Raw genomic sequence first — 17,336 nt, 5'->3', positions numbered from 1 at the left:
TCATTTTTCAGTTTGCAAGACCTTTTAAAAGCATAATTAATTAAGCGCTCAAGGAGAAACCGAGTTTAATAGACGTTAAATGTCATAAAATCATGCATCGTGCAAAAGCCTGGACTCATTTTTTCAGGCTTTTGGGGAAGAAGAATCAGATTCCCCAGCTACTCATGTCTGTCACGTCTGTCAGTATAATGATGACATTGTGCTAAATCTTCTGTTGACACACAAAAGTAGCTGATGAACATCGAAGGCTCTCATATTGCATACAGTAATCCGCTCATTATTAAACAGATAAGCGTGATCCTTTAAAACAGGTTCAAGGGCACAACAGTTTCCCAGTGTCCTGCTGCCCTCAAACGCCCGTGTTTCTCCAGCCCAGTGTGGCAATCACGATTCTTCACAGCAGTTTTAGCTCAGAGAGCTTTGGGACGATCTGTTGTGACTCAGTTTAGATCAGGTCTGCCGGACTGTGGTTTTGGACTGCCGATGAGCTGCTCCTGAAAGCACATGGGAGTTTCGTGCAAGCAAATTGCTAGATGGAGTCGAATCAGCGTCACTGCATGTGTTTGATTAGATGCACAAGCTGTTGGAGAAGGAGCTCCAGAAATGCATGAATCTCCATTTTAACGTCAGTGACTTGATGTGCACTTTCAAGGGCTTCAGATTTCTCATGCGTCATGCTTTAGTCACCATTTCAGTTTACATGTGTGCAGTTTGCATTTATGTTTAATATAATGTTTTTTTTTTTTTACTTTCATTGCATTGAAGATATACAATTTATTAGATCATGCATTCCCTGGAAACTCGAACCCATGACCTTGGCGTTGCTAGAAATACTTGGTAGATCTATATTAGGGATGCATGGTTAGATTAATCAGTAACACTTTACAATAAGTTTTTAACATTAGTGAATTAGTGAACTAACAATGAACAATTATTATTAATATTAATTAAAAAAAATTGTAATACATTTTTAAAATTAAAAGTTGCATTTGTTGATATGAATACACTGTGAATGAACATGAACAAACAACACTGACAAAGATTATTAAATGTTTAACACTCTATTAAATCCAGTCACTCCGCAGCTCAGGACGTCAATGCATAACCTCTATGGAAAGGCCAAGTATGATTGTTGTGTGTACGAAGAGTAACATCTTTAAATTGTAGATTCTCAGCAGATTCGCTATGAACCGTGATAGAAACATGACCCTGTGGCTTGTGAACTCCATGTGATTTCCCTGTGGTTCTTGTGATTCTGCCATTTATATTTCCAGCAAGGAAACGCAAATGCCACCGATTGCCAGAACAAAACAAACTAAACACGTCAGACAGCAAACGAATAAAGTCTTCATATCGCACTGGATTCACATTTCTGTGGTTATTTTTAGCGGCCGGCACCGCAGGGCATTGCAGATGTCTCGGCCAATGACCCGAGTCTTCATCAATATGTATGTACACAATGGACCCAAGAATAAAAAGCTCTCTCCGCTGTTTTTCCTCTCCTGTCCCAGCGGGCCACTGATTACCCACAATCCCTTCCCTCAAACATCCAGTGAATGTGCTGAGTGTTTTAAACAAGTGCATCTCTTCTGCTTTAGCATTCAGAAGTATGATGGACGGATGCATGCGTTGAAAGATCAGACTGAGATCTTTCTGAGAGCGCCTTCCGGTATCTTACTTGTTAGCCTCTTTAATTAAGAGTGCATTGTTCTGTGGGAAAGAATTGAGCAGGAAAAGCTTCCTGACTCTCTGCCAAGTTAGATTGAGTTTCTCCGTTAAGCTCTGGGCCAGTAATGGAAGCAAGTCAAGCTTGTCAACAGATGCTGTGCTGCAGGATCCGTGTCTTGTCTGTTGGAGCACAAAAGCCATTTCCTGAGGCTTATAGAGGATAAGGTAAAGATACAGGCGTTTTTATATGAGCAGATGCTTGGGTGCACAAATAATCTGGAAATTAGGGATTCGTTTAGGGAAACAGAGCAACCTTAGGAATGCACTGCAAAAAAAAAAAAAATCATATTTTTGGGATTTTTACGTTTTTATCAAATTTTACCATTTAAATATTTAAAAATCATTGAAACAAGATTGATGTACCTACATAAGTGTTGATTTAACAGATTGTGTTTTATTATGAGTCTTTTATCTTGTATGCCACAAGTAAAAGTGAAACAAACAAGTGAAAAATCTGTCGGTCTAATAAGACAAAATACACTTCAATTTAATTTAATTTAATTTAATTGTATTAATCTAAAAACAAGTCTTATTATATTCATTGTTGCTTCTCAAATTAATTATTCTTGTTTTAAGGGATAAGTTATTATTGTTGATATACTAGTTAATATATTTATTTGGATTTTTTTCTTAGTTTTTCTGTTTTCATTTTAATTTTAGATAAATTTTAGTATTTCTTTGTTGTGTGTTTTTGTAAAAAAAAAGAAAATTAAACGTCAATTTTTATCAAGTTTTATTTTTAATTTTTAGTTTATTTAGTTTTAGTTATTTTAGTATTTCAATTTAAACTAAACAAAAATGAGCCTTGGCTACTATAGCTAAAATAAAATAATTTACATTTTATTTCAGGTATTACGTTTGTTATGGTTTTAGTTTTAGTTAATAAGCCTGGTTAAAAAGACTAATTAAAAACTCATAAAGTGTTTTTTTTTTGCAGTGTAGTTCATCCAGAAATGTAAATAAATTCTGTTATTATTTTCTCACCCACATGCCGTTCCAAACCTGTATTCTGTTATTATTATTTTTCTGTTTTTGAAGTATACAATTGTAGACCAATGTGACCACAGCTGTCAAGCTCCATAAAGAACCAAAACAGCACCATAAATGAATCATAACATTAGTTGTGCAATATATCACAATTAAAACAGTATTTCAGCACAGTATGAACATTTTGTTGATTAGTGTCTTAAATGTGAGTCTGTTTCTCACATGAAGCATCAAATTACTTCAGAAGACTTGAAACAGAGCACAAATCATATATCTATCATATAACATATATCAAATCATATTACATATATATCAATAATCTACTTTAAGATTATTATTTATTTTTGATAGACTTGGCAACTTGTTGTATGGTAAAGATGCATTAAGATTATTTAGAATATCTGATTTCATGAAAAAACCCAAACCAATGTGATTTTCTGAAATATTAACATATGAGTTTTGACCAACACAATATTCAAATTTTCTTTCAGTTTTTGTTATGATATTGACCTTTATACTGTATCATTGTTTCGATACCTGTGTAACATTTCCCAATAATGGGAAATGTAGTGATTTTGTAGCTTGTGTTACATCTGTTTTAGTGAATGATGTTATAGAGGAGCTGTAGTAGCTCTCATGACTCTGTTTAATGTTTCCCATTTTTTCCCAAAATTGTTCACCCAGCCGCGGTTTCTATGGTCAATTTGCACCACAGAAGTTCTATGATGGAGTCAGAATTACCTCACAGCCTGAACCTGAACTCAGTCCTGCCCTCATTAGATGCAGTGTGTCTTTGCGGTGGGTCCGATGGGAATAGCTCATGTTCGGCATTAAGATCCGCCGAGCCAAAGGTGTCTCGTCCCTTCACCTTTACTCTATTAATCATGGGCCACAGCGAAGCCCACACAGATGTCGAGAGTCTCTTCATCCTCAGTGCTGGATAAGGGCGTCTGGAGATCCGGTTTCTCCAGATTTCGATAGGGAACGCCGGCCTGCTCTAATGAAGGTCCCGTTTTGATGTTTCTCAGAATAAATGCCTCAAAAAACATCTTTTTATCTCTCAATTCTCCGTTTTTTTATCTTAATATCTTAATTATGGCTTTTTCTCACGGAATTTTGTGTTTACATTTTGCACTTCTGACTTTTTCTTGGAATTCTGAGTTTACAGTATATCTCACAATTCGGACTTTTTCTCTCGGAGTTTATATCTCGCTCTTCCGACTTTTTCTCGGAATTCTGAGTTTACATCTCACAATTCTGACTTTTTCCTCGGAACTCTGAGTTTACAGTATATCTCACAATTCTTACTATTTCTCTCAGAATTCGGAGTTTATATCTCGCTCTTCCGACTTTTCCTCCGAATTCTGAGTTTACGTCTCACAATTCTGACTTTTTCTCGGAATTCTGAATTCACATTTTACAATTCTGACTTTTTCTCGGAATTTTGAGTTTACATTTTACAGTTTTGACTTTTTCTCAGAATTCTGAGTTTACATTTTACAGTTTTTACTTTTTCTTGGAATTCTGAGTTTACATTTCACAATTCTGACTTTTTCTTTCGGAATTCTGAGTTTTTATCTCACTCTTCGACTTTTTCTCTCGGAATTCTGAGTTTATATCTCGCACTTCTAATTTTTTCTCAGAATTCTGAGCCTACATTGAAGCCCACACAGATGTCCTTCCTCCCGCAGAAGTTGAAAGTCTCTTCATCCTCAGTGTTGGATAAGGGCGTCTGGAGATCCGGTTTCTCCACTGATACGGAACGCCGGCCTGCTCTAATGAAGGTGCGGTGCGAGACCTGTTTTGATGTGTTTCTCAGAATAAATGCCTCAAAAAAACGTCTTTTTATCTCTCAATTCTCCGTTTTTTTATCTTAATATCTTAATTATGGCTTTTTCTCACGGAATTTTGTGTTTACATTTTGCACTTCTGACTTTTTCTTGGAATTCTGAGTTTACATCTCACAATTCTGACTTTTTCTCTCGGAGTTTATATCTCGCTCTTCCGACTTTTTCTCGGAATTCTGAGTTTACATCTCACAATTCTGACTTTTTCTCGGAATTCTGAGTTTACATTTTACAATTTTGACTTTTTCTCACAATTCTGAGTTTACATTTTACAATTTTGACTTTTTCTCACAATTCTGAGTTTACATTTTACAATTCTGACTTTTTCTCTCGGAATTCTGAGTTTATATCTCGCTCTTCCGACTTTTCCTCCGAATTCTGAGTTTACGTCTCACAATTCTGACTTTTTCTCGGAATTCTGAGTTTACATTTTACAATTTTGACTTTTTCTCAGAATTCTGAGTTTACATCTCACAATTCTGACTTTTTTCCTCGTAATTCTGAGTTTTTGTCTCGCTCTTCTGACTATTTCTCTCGGAATTCTGAGTTTACCTCTCACAATTCTGACTTTTTCTCGGAATTCTGAGTTTACATTGAAGCCCACACAGATGTCCTTCCTCCCGCAGAAGTTGAAAGTCTCTTCATCCTCAGTGTTGGATAAGGGCGTCTGGAGATCCGGTTTCTCCACCGATACGGAACGCTGGCCTGCTCTAATGAAGGTGCGGTGCAAGACCCGTTTTGATGTGTTTCTCAGAATAAATGCCTCAAAAAACGTCCCGGCAACAATAGCAGCTCGTGGCATGGGAGCTGAACCCCAGCTGCACTTCATTATTTGTGTTCTTTCCATATTTAGATCCCTGTGCATTCCGTCCTGCAGCAGAGAGTCGATCCTAAAAGCAGCTCACCGCATATTTGTGGCTCGGGAGTCATGGTGAACTTCTGAAGGACTTCCTGGGCCATTTTTCAATTGCACTAAAAAATTGGACACAGATCCTGCAGATGGGGGGAAAATCCATTGTATTAAGTAGGTGTCATGAAAATTTTTTTCCAGCCGAATGCAAAAAGGGCTTGTTATTTTCTGCACTGTAAGATCAAGTGGTTGAGCTCTGCGGGAAGCTTGTTTCCGCCTTGGAATAAAAATGTAAAAAAGGTAATTGACTTTTTATCTAACAATTCAGAGTTTTCTCTGAATTTTGTGTTTACATCTCTTAATTTGGACTTTTTCTCTTGGAAAAAACATACGTTTTTCACACATTTACTTTTTCTCTCGAATTCCAAGTTTACATCTCGCACTTTATATCTCCCAATTTTGACTTTTTCTCGGAATTCTGAATTTACACCTCGCACTTCTGAATTTTTCTCGGAATTCTGAGTTTATATCTCACAATTTTGACATTTTCTCCCTTCTTGAAGTTCTGAAAAAAAAAGTCGCAATTTCCTTCTATATTTTTTATTCCATGGCGGAAATAAGCTTCCATAATAATGTTAACTGCTCATTATATATTAGTAATGAGAGACTGAAAAATGATTGAGTATGCTATTTTAATGCATTTGGATGCCACCTACTGTACCACCAATTAAATGGCCACTTGAAACTCAACAGTGATTTTCTGGGCTTGAAATGTTAAACTTGCTGCCATAAACATGGGAAACTTGGCATTTATCTAGTGAAATATTCTTGAGGACTGACATTTATAAGAGCACTAATGATGTATAAAATATACCATATTTACAATTTTATAATGCAAATTAAGTTGATCGTTCACACGTTTAAGCGCCTTAATGACAGTTTCGTATGATTCTCTGTCTGAATGCAAATTACGGGATCAGCGCTTCCAAAATCATCTATAAAAGTCATTAGAATAAAATGTAGAAAATGGCCATAATTTAGTGAATAAATGCAAAGACAGGTCCAGATCGGAGCGTTAGCTTTTACTTCAGAGCTTGATTCAAATCCACGTGTTTCTGTCTGGGCTACTGTCCAGAAATTATTAGATACATGTGTAGATTTGAAAATCATGTATCTACAACATGGAAATCAAGGAGTAATATTTGTCTTAATGTCCACTTCCAGAAACATGACTAGTTTGTTCCTTTGCATGACCTGATATTCAGCTAATGTAGAAGAAATCAACTAAAATCATGCTGTGATCTCGGGGTCACGTAGTTTGTGTTATTAATGGGCATCGGTCTCAGCGGAAACACTCGCTTTGCTTTCGACTGCTCTGCTCTTTCTCATTGTTAGAGGAGGTAAATAATCACTGTTTGCTTTGTTTCAGAGAGGAGTGGATTGTTCTGCTTGAACCTTCGGCTGGGGAGATGCTCTAATTTGTGAGGAAACGTTCCCGCTGCTTTGGCGCTGTTGCCTGGACGCCTCATCCACCTGGAGAAGCATATGGCCACAGCGTGTTGTGCTCCATGTGAGAGCCAAAACATCCCGGTGAAGTGATGTAACGTGCCTTAGAAGAGTTTTACAAGGTGAGATTCAATCTTCTGTGTCTCTTCACAGACGCCACAGGAGATCGAACAGCAAAAGAGCAGACAAAGACATCATCAGATGCATTAGTGTTCTGACATTCTAACATTTGACCAAAACTTTCTTTTTTGTGTGTGTAATTTATGAGTACTTTTAGTTATGTAATGCATACAATCTACAGTGGCCCCAGAAAAGTCAGACTTTTTTCATTGCATTTGATAACAAAATGTCAAAGCAAATGGCATTTATTTGAAAGACACACAAACACTCTTTTGAAAAGTGATGCAAAACTTCTGACAAGTTTGTTTGTTCAAATCTTTTATAACCTTTCAGGAATAGCTCATGTGGAAATGAACATTCTGTTATCATTTGCTCATCCGTGTGTTCTTCCAAACCTGATTAATTTGTTCATATTTCACAGAAAGAGGCAGAATGTTCACTGTAGAAAATTATGCTACCTTGCAATGTGACTTGATTTATGGTTTTATTAGAAACCAATAATTACCAGCACTTGTCATCAATGGGAAATATCTCCTCCTCCGTGTTAAATAAACTGAGAGAAAGAGACAGATGACTGAATGAGTTTTAATGGACCCACCGTTCTGGAAGCAACTGCCAAATCTGACTAAAATTCCTTCTAAATTTCTATATTCACGCTCCTCTTTTCTATACAATGAAAGGAGACTGCAGGATTCAAGCTTCAAAAAGCACAATAAAATGAGTAGTTCAAGTGTTCTCCTTTTCTTCCTCTTTTCATTGAGTTCAGTGCAATGAACTAAAATAAATGAGTATCAAGTTTAAATATTGATCAGTTTCTCATATCATCTGGTCTTTCAAAAACTGGAAATATAGGGATTTTTTTATGGTGCTTTACTTTTATCCAGTGTCTTTGTATGGATCAACATGAGCTTGAGTAAATGATGACCGAATTGTCTTTATATGTATTTTGTATTTGCTGAGTTTGCGTTTCAGAAAAAGATGACGATAATGCATTTTGCAACCTGATTGTCAGTGTTTGATTTTTCTTTTCTTGTTTTTAATTGAGGTTGAGATGTATTGAGATTGTTGTTAGTTGGCTTTGAAATGATAAAACATTTGTGTTTAGTGGATCACGTTGATAGTTAATGTGATTCTCTTCTAAGGTTACGGTTAACTTGAGGAGAATTGATGTAAATCTAATCTAATTTCATTAGAGTCAGCATGAAATGGAAGCTGTGATCGTCTTTTCTCCCCTATTATATCCGAGTGAAACGCTTCTGGAACGAGAACAAATGTGGGCGGGGTTTGATTTTGTCCGTGTGGAATTGATTGGATGGTTGTGGTTTGCTATTGGCTGATCTCATGTGAGTGACAGGTTGCCCCGCCCACATCATCAGAGAAGAGAAGAGATGCTGAAGGAACTTATTCTGATTCAAGATCACCAGGAACAGGAATTCAACAAATTAATAATGATGTGCACCGATAAATCATTTAGAAAATACTAAAATCACACCCTATATACTGTATTGACAACTCATCAATTTAATATTTACCATCGTATATTCTGCATAATTGGATGTTTTTAAATAAACACTGACAAAAAACTATACAAGTTTTAAGGCTGGACGATATGAATATATATATAACATTGATATAAGTGATCACATGTATTTAGACCTATATTGTATTTATATAAAGTGTTCACGGGCAAATTTGCTTTACAGTATGTTTTTCCTCGGCGTTGAAATCAGGCTCATATAAATATCAGGAAACATGATTCCCGGCTACATGTCAATATCCACGGATCACTGGATCTTTGGTAAGTCGTAAGGAACTTTATATTGAGTCCAACCTTTAGTTTAAACTGATAATCGTTTGTTTAACTCGTGTTGTCGCAGTTTCCCCTGTTAACTCCAGCCACTCCGCAGCTCTTCTGCCACTCAGTCCGGTGTTGTTCCCGCAGGAAAGTGACGTCAATGCACACTGTACCCTCTAGTGTCTATTTTTGATTTCATGGTGAATTTAATTCCAGCATCATTCCAACTACAAACCCTGGTGTATTTCCCTCTCCTGCCCATAATGCCCCTCAGCAGGAGATGGTGTGAAAGCGAGGTCAGGAACGTGCCAAGTCTGGCACCGGCCCCGGGGTCACGGTTCTGCCGGACACCTGCTCCTCGTGTCCTGGTGACTCTCGCCAGGAGCCAAACGTCTGCTCATGAAAACACGGCAATATTTCATAATCAATGGTGTAAAAGCCCACCTGGGCGCTTCTTTCTTAGACACAGGGTTTGAAATTAACACCCGACAAATGCGGTTAAAAATCAAGTGTGGCGGGAAACGCTGTCAAATCACGAGCCAATTTGGCGTGTTACTCACTTTACGGGGGAAGTTCGTGTAAGACAAATCTGTGCAGATTTAGCGCAAAGTCATCATGATATATTAAATGCAGAGTATTGTGCAGAATCTGCTCATATCTACTTGAACACACACGTCACTATACGCAACAAATAATGGCACGTTTGTTCATTTGCATTGAAGCAACAGAGGAGATTAAAAGCATTTGGTTAACAGAAAAGACATTGTTATCTTCCAACATCCTACATTTTTTTTTATGTTCTTTGTGATCTGTCCACCTAAAATACATTTCTGGAGAAAAGGATGAGGATGAAAGAGGACGGGAGGAGATGCTCCATGACAGGATTTAGTTTGAATAAGAAATGAATGAATGAAAACCAAACTTATATATTTATAAATTGTGACGTAGTTAATCTGGTTTATTTTTTATTTTATTTATTTATTTATTTTGGCTAGTAGAAGTTTAGTAACTTTAGTAGCCAAATTAGTTACAAAGTTCATTTCAAACCCTGCTTAGACACACACTATTTGTTAGTTTTTTGATTAATTTAGTTTATTTTAAAGTTAATTTGATTCTCTGTGTTGGCTGCGAGTGAGTTGATTTTGACTTGATCATCTAAACACACGTGTTCTGGTTCTCAGGAGTGTTTGTTATGGTTCTCCGCTGAAGATGTGAAGATGTCCGAACCCGTGTCTGGTCTGAGAGTCGGAGTCAGTCACTGGGATTATGAATCTGTGAAACAGTGGTTTGTTTGTTTGACCAATGGGGTGAGTTTGGGCTGGACGTTCTGTTTGACTGACCACTGTTCTTTTGCTGACTTGATTATTTTGTTATTTTATTCATCATAGATATGGCAATTGATATGCCAAAAATTTGGCAAAAAATGAAAATAAAAATAAAGCTAACTAAAAATAATATATATTTCATTTCTTGTTAGCTTTAATTTTAGTTTAGTTTTTTTGCCAAATTTTTGGTGCAAGTTATACACACACACACACACACACACACACACAACACACACACACACACACACACACACACACACACACACACACACACACACACACACACACAGAGGTTTACTTAGCTATCTAAATGGAGATATTCCATAGACGTAATGGTTTTTATACTATATGCTATTATACTATATCCAAACTGTATATTCTGTCCCCTTACACTAACCACAACCCTAAACCTACCCAACACACACACACACACACACACGCACACACACACACACACACACACACACACACACACACACACACACACACACACACACACACACACACACACACACACACACACACACACACCCCTAAACCTACCCACCACACACAACTTTCTGCAGTTTTTCATTTAAAAAACATAATAATTTAATTACTTAATTTTTTTTTTACCAGATTTACAAATGAGAACGTCCCTAAAGGGAGCTTTTTGGAGATTTTGTCAGGTTTTGGTCTTTTCTGGGTCCAAATTAGTCCCCAAAATATAGTTAAGTACACACACACACACACACACACAGACACACAGACACACAAACACACACACACACACACACACACACACACACACACACACACACACACACACACATTGAAAAATACTTTTTAATGGTTTTAGTTAATAACAACACTAAGCTATTTCCTTCTGGAAATGCACATCAAATTATTCTCTGTGATTGTGTTTGGTGCCACTTGAAACTTCATCTTTAAGGTCAGCTCTGCTTTTCTCTTTCAAAGTTTCACTCTCTTGTTTCCTCAGACTTTCCTCATCTTCGTCCCAGACAGGCGTCTTCAATCAAAGCACTCTTAATTTAAGTATTGGCCTCTAAGGTAAAACGAGCTTATAAAAAACAGCCACGCACAAACAAACACTTCTTGGGCCCTGACAACATTGATTCATTCCCTGATCACTTTTGTGAACTCGCCGTAAGTTCATTTGAAGGGTGATGTGCACATCAGAATTCAGAGAACAAGACGCGAGCGCTCGAGTTTGTCTCATCTGGATTCGACCTCGGTAAATGAGGTGGAAAGCTCTCAATTCAATTCTGTCACGGATCACTCAAGAGTTGATGCATCGTCTATTTGAGCTGAAGGATGAGCCCGTGACAGGCTAAAGAGATGCTCAAACCCAGCTTAGTTAATATCAAGCTGGTTACCTGAGGTTATCTGAGGTCAGGTTTGCTTCTGCCAGAGAGTCACATGACTGTGTTTAAATGCTGTTGCTTGTAAATGCTTGACCCTGCGATGTAAGAACACGATGACAGCTCTCATGTGTGTTTTCTCTGTTCATCTCCTGTAGATAGTCATGCACAATCCGCCCAGAGATGTTTCCCGCAGCTTTGTCAGATTTGCGCCGCTGATCTCACAGTCTCCTGGGCTTCAGACGTCCTTACTGATGGAACAACACATTTCTCATACTCCACTGAATAATTAGAGGAGTTGCAATTAGCTAATTGTGTAAGAGGCACAATTAACTATAAAACGTTTATGCAATGTCAGCTGACTGACACACTGTTTATATATTCAAGCTCTGCCTTGCTTTATAACCTTTAAAGTCCCCCTATTGTGCTCTTTTAAAACTTCCTAATTTAGTTTTTGGCGTCTCCTACAATAGATTCACATGCAACCAAGGTCAAAAAACACTTTAATTTTCTCATAATGTACATTGCACATCATCTCATTTCTCAAAGAGTCTGAAATGGTTCGTTCAAAGATTCAGTCTCTCTAAACCCCGCCTCTCTGAGAGCTGCTCTGCTGTGATTGGTCAGAAAGTAAACGCTCATTATCATATCTGAATCTCAGCTCTTGATCACAGTGATACGAACAGTAACGATGGCGTGGGTTTTACCGTATCAATCTCATCAAAGTGGATTTGCTTTGTCAGCAGAAAACAGCGTCTTCTCGACATGAACAACACGAACCAAACTCTTCCAGTCTCAGATACACTACAGTGTTTGAGGGCGGAGCTAAGAGACGCTGTTCAGCCAATCAAGACCAGAGGCTTGCATTATGCAAATTAGTTAGATTGTCATTTTCATCCACTTTCTTTGTGTGTAAACATAATATGGGTTTGGAGCAACATGATGTTGAATTGTCATGTATTTACAGAACTTGCACGCTTGCAGACGTACATGCATTTTGAAACCTGATTATGAGAGATTTTTTATTGAGACTGTTTACTGTATCTTTTCCTCCCATCTGCTCACAGGTTTCTAACAGTAGCACTATGACAGGTGACGTGGAACCAATTTAAAAGCACTGACCTGCACAGAGGGGTCAGAGTTCATCTGCAGGAGAGTCACATGACCAGATTGCATTGACAAGGGAGGTTATAGGTTGACAGGGTTTGAAATTAAAATAGAACAGTGGCAACATAGTGCGAATACAAAGATTGTGAAGAATTATTACATACCAAACCCAAGCCATTAATCTAGTATAAATGTTTTCTCGCTGTTAAAAGCACATCTGAATTGATATCTATAAACATCCTTGAGACAAGATAAATTCACCTGTAATTTGTCTTTTGCCCTGGCAGAAGAACTAGCAAAACAAAATACATTTATACAGAATGTTGATATATTCTTGGAAAACAAGCCTCTTGTGTCTTGTGCATATTTGATTTTCAGGTCAATTTATTTAGTTTTAAGGATGTGTAGACGTTTTTACTGGAAAACAAGACAAACATACTCTTTCAGAATTGAATTTTACAGTGTTTACACTTCAAGCATAGCTCAATAAACCTACAGCCATTCGTTTCAGCTTTGCTCTGTCCACAGCACAATTAGATATAATTACGCCCCTAAAATGGATTAAACAATTGTCTTTGCATGAATAATGCAAATCCAATGTCTTTCTCTGGCAGTCTTAAATGGCCGCTGTTCTCGTATTGATTTCCGTCTAGTCCTGACCACTGCCTCTCATGTCTCAGATCACCAGCTTTCTGTCATGTATCCATTTCCCCTTCACTGGTCTGTCCTGTTCGCTCCACCAGTGGATCCATCAAGACCTCTCTCGCCTCAATATTTATCACTTTAAAGCTCAGAATTGCACAGTGTGTGTGTGTCCTTGTGCTAAACGCAATTTACATGCATGCTCTAAACAGCCTCTTTCTTACAGAAGCTTGCCTAAACTAATCCTCAAACATCCTAGAAGAAAGGCATGATTATTGAAACTATCCTGAGGTGGATGTTTAAACAAAGGGTTTTAAAAGTACACTCTCACATTTGCATTTAATCATTTAGCAGACGCTTTTATCCAAAGCGACTTACAAATGAGAAGAGCAATCGAAACAATCCAACAATACAAAACCCATAGGTCTGAAGTAGTGAGTTTAGGTATAAGGATTCAGAGCCAGTGGTTGTTCTGTAGGCAAACATCAGTGCCTTGAATTTGATACGAGAAGCAATTGGCAACCAGGGCGATTTTATGAAGAGAGGTGTGATGTGCGTTTCTTCGGCTCGATAAAGACCACTCTTGCTTCTGGATCAGTTGCAGGTTTGACAGTGATGCTGGAAGGCCTGAGAGCATTATAATAGTCCAGTCTGGGCTGTGTTTCCCGTACAACGCCTTAACTCGCTGCTTAACTACATAGTATGAAGTATAGTTGAAGAAATCAAGTAGTAGTGGTCGTTCAACCACGTTGGTTAATCATGCACATGGTGGAATAATAACTTCTTTTAATGAATCTGTTTGAGATCGAAAAAATGCCAGATTTTTTGCTATAAATTACGGACATGGCATCTGAGGACTATTTCTCATTTTTCTCAGTTATTTTGCTTTATTTCCAGATTCAATCATAGACTCATTCTTACGCACTAGAGCATGCTTGCACATGCGCACTCTTCAAAAACGACGCTTTAAATCTTTTGACAAACTACAAGACGTAAATAAATAAATAAGAGACAGGTTGTACTGTATGTCAGCTTGCTTATTTTGTTCAAGATCAGGATTTATTGAGTCCACATGTATTATTAACAAGAAACTCTGCTTCTAACCACAGGTCGAGATCTGTCGTTCCAAACACACTTTATGATGCTGCTTGCGAATGTTCGTTAGAACAATGGTTTCGGGAAACACTGAATCCTTGAACTATGCTGATAACGACAGAACTTGCAACCACAGTTGGCTAACGAAGCTTCTTTTTTTTTTAGCAGTGACTGGAAAAAACATGTTTCTGAATGACAGATCCTAGTGATGTCATGCAGATGGAGAGGAGAAGTGGTCCCAGCACCGAGCCCTGAGGCACTCCAGTAGCTAGATGTTGTGACTTAGACACTTCACCCCTAAACGACACCCTGAAGGACCAACTGAGAGGTAAGAGTCTTAAAATTAAAGGTTCTTTACTGGCATTGAATGTTCCATGAAGAACCTTTAACATCCATATAACCTTTCAAATGGACAAAAGGTTCTTCACACATACACACAAAAAGAAAAGGTTCTTTTTAGAACTGATCACTGCAAGTTTTTCTGGGGAACCAAAAATGGTTCTTCCATGGCAAATCCTCTTTTGTAACCTTTATTTTTAAAGATGTATGTGTTCATAATAAAATAAATAGCTTGTGTTACTAACATCAACCATTAGAGGCGTCTATACGAACACAACTGATTGGCCAATCCAGTGTGCGAGAAAGACAAGGTGTTAAACTAACCAGTAGATGTACAAATGATTATAATACTTTGCCTTAATCTGATTTCCATGTAATGTGTGAGCTCTCAAATTCACACTGCACATCTGTGTTCATTCTGAAGCTTTTAGCCGCCCTGAGATGAATCTGCTGCGTATCAGATTCTCTGCTCATTATTACTCTCTCTTTGTGTTCACTTTGGCTCTTGTGCTGAATTTAAACAGTATGGCAGATAAATATATTCATGTGAGGAAGCCAAACATCTGGATTTCCTCTTTCCTATACTGGCCGATTTAGACCGCCATGCTGTCTCATTCTTGCCACATGTTGAATGACATGGGGTTGGAAACATATTACAATCTCATTTAATTGATATGAGCCTGTAGATGTTATGAACTTCACCTTAAATGTATGTTATATGTTTTTATCAGTGCAAGTGTGTCGTTGAATGAAAAAGAGCAGTTCAGACACAAATGTATTTTGAACAGCATGACGCTGAATGAAGGTTTGAGTCAAACTTAAATAGCAACATTTTATGTTGTTTGCACACTTCAGACTTTGACTTTATGAATGTGGTGACATAAAACAAAGAAACACCCATAAAATCCTTCACTGTGGTTAACCTGTAGGTTCACTCTCAAAAATAAAGGATCCAAAAAGGGGATTTTGGCAGTGATGCCATAGAAGAACCATTTTTGGTTCCTCAAAGTACCTTTAAGTGAACAGTTCCTTAAAAGAACCATTTTTTTCTTAGTGTAAGAACATTTTAAGAACATTATTTCATTATAATGAAACTTTTGTTCAATAAAATGTTCCATGCATGTTAAAGGTTCTAAATGGAACCATCAATGCCAACAAAGATCCTTTATTTTTAAGAGTGTTGGACGTCGGGGGGAACAAAATGATTTCCAAGATAGTAATAGCGGTTATTTGTTGCTAGGTTACTTTGCTCTGTGGATCCATTGTGACAAAAAGCCCCTCTTGAGATTAATCAGGATCAGAGCTCTGGATGGCTGGATTTGGAGATGGAAACACAAATGCCTGAGATTTTCTAGGACCAATTTTGCTAATGTTACTTGTTTTCTGACATGATGTATCTATGAGCCCATTATCATTCAATTAACCATGTTTCATTTTTTTAAGATAAAACTTAAACATAAACCCTGTGAAATATTAAATAATAGTCAGAAAAATCTAATTATTTGAAATGGAACAGTTTATCGAACCTTTAGACAACGTTTTTGTTTTTGCATATGTGTGTATGTGTTTTGTTTTATTTTGAGGATTATATTTGCTTTTATGGATCATATAGTATGATGTATTGAGAATATGGAGGAAAATCTTCCTTCAATTTTATTCAGAGGCCCAAACTGAGCAAAAAATATGCAATTTGCTGCAGATGCTCATATTTATATGGACAAAGAGTAAGATGAAATTCTGATGCTTGAAATGTAAATCAATGAGACATTTATACAGCAGATACTTGCATAAAATGCATATTAATATCAATATCCACCATATGGTATGTCTTAGTAAGATGATATTTTAATGCTTAGTTTTATGATCAAAGCTCTAGTTTTAAAACATATAATGCAATACAATGCAATGATGAATGAGAGATGAACAAATAAATCTTCCTCAAAAGCCTGATGATCATATTTGATCCTCGTGATATTTCACACATAAAAAAATTATAATAATCAAGTGAACCTAAATCTCTTCAGTACAGTAAATGTTCATCTTGAAATATTACTAACATCAAAGTTATACGTTTCATTTTATTTTTTTATTTACGATATAAATTAGACGACAGAAGGCATGAAGTACTAGATTATGTGCAACAGGTTTATCAGATCATGCTTATCATTTAGAGTCTTTTTTGTGTATTTATTTGTGTTTCAACTATGAAAGCTTTATAGGATTGATATTTGTAATCTCAGTGTTAATCTGTGGGTTCATATGGGCAGTGCAGTGTCGTGTTCTGGTGCATTTGCATTAGAAACAGAAGTGAATCGCGAGCAGCACATGGAGAAAATCACCCGGGTGGAGCTAAGATGTGCAGTACAGTGATTTACTGTGTTCTTACAATGCATTAGCATGATAACCACAGCAGCGTAAATCTCACTCTGCTAATGTGAATGCGAGAATGCATTTGTGTGATTCATGGAAGGCATCTCCTCACACAGTTCTGCAAATCATTAGTGTGTAGACGTCATATTTCTGCGGTGCAAATGACAGCTCTAATGCATCTCGTGGAAGAACACACGGATGAGGCTTATTACTGCTGTAAACGCCCACAGAAAGCTTAACCTACTGTCTGAACATGGGGAAACC

At 37.2% G+C, this 17,336-nt stretch overlaps 1 protein-coding gene across 1 annotated transcript in view; it reads left to right on the top strand.

The window, feature by feature from the left end:
- The window catches only part of LOC307174356 (uncharacterized protein), a gene marked incomplete at its 5' end in the record, with an annotated part of 43,873 nt that extends 36,181 nt beyond the window's left edge, over positions 1–7,692 (top strand). The window contains 2 exons of the mRNA XM_079898116.1: positions 5,416–5,586; positions 6,842–7,692. Coding sequence (XP_079754242.1) covers positions 5,416–5,505 — 90 coding nt within the window. The 3' untranslated portion in view covers positions 5,506–5,586; positions 6,842–7,692. The remainder of the gene's footprint in view (positions 1–5,415; positions 5,587–6,841) is intronic.
- Positions 7,693–17,336: the final 9,644 nt, after the last annotated feature.

The sequence above is a fragment of the Squalius cephalus genome (genome assembly GCF_949319135.1).
Source record: "Squalius cephalus genome assembly, chromosome: 16".
Classification (NCBI taxonomy): Eukaryota; Metazoa; Chordata; class Actinopteri; order Cypriniformes; family Leuciscidae; genus Squalius; species Squalius cephalus.
The sequence above is the reverse complement of the archived record's forward strand: the minus strand, read 5'-3'. Positions and strand labels throughout refer to the sequence as shown.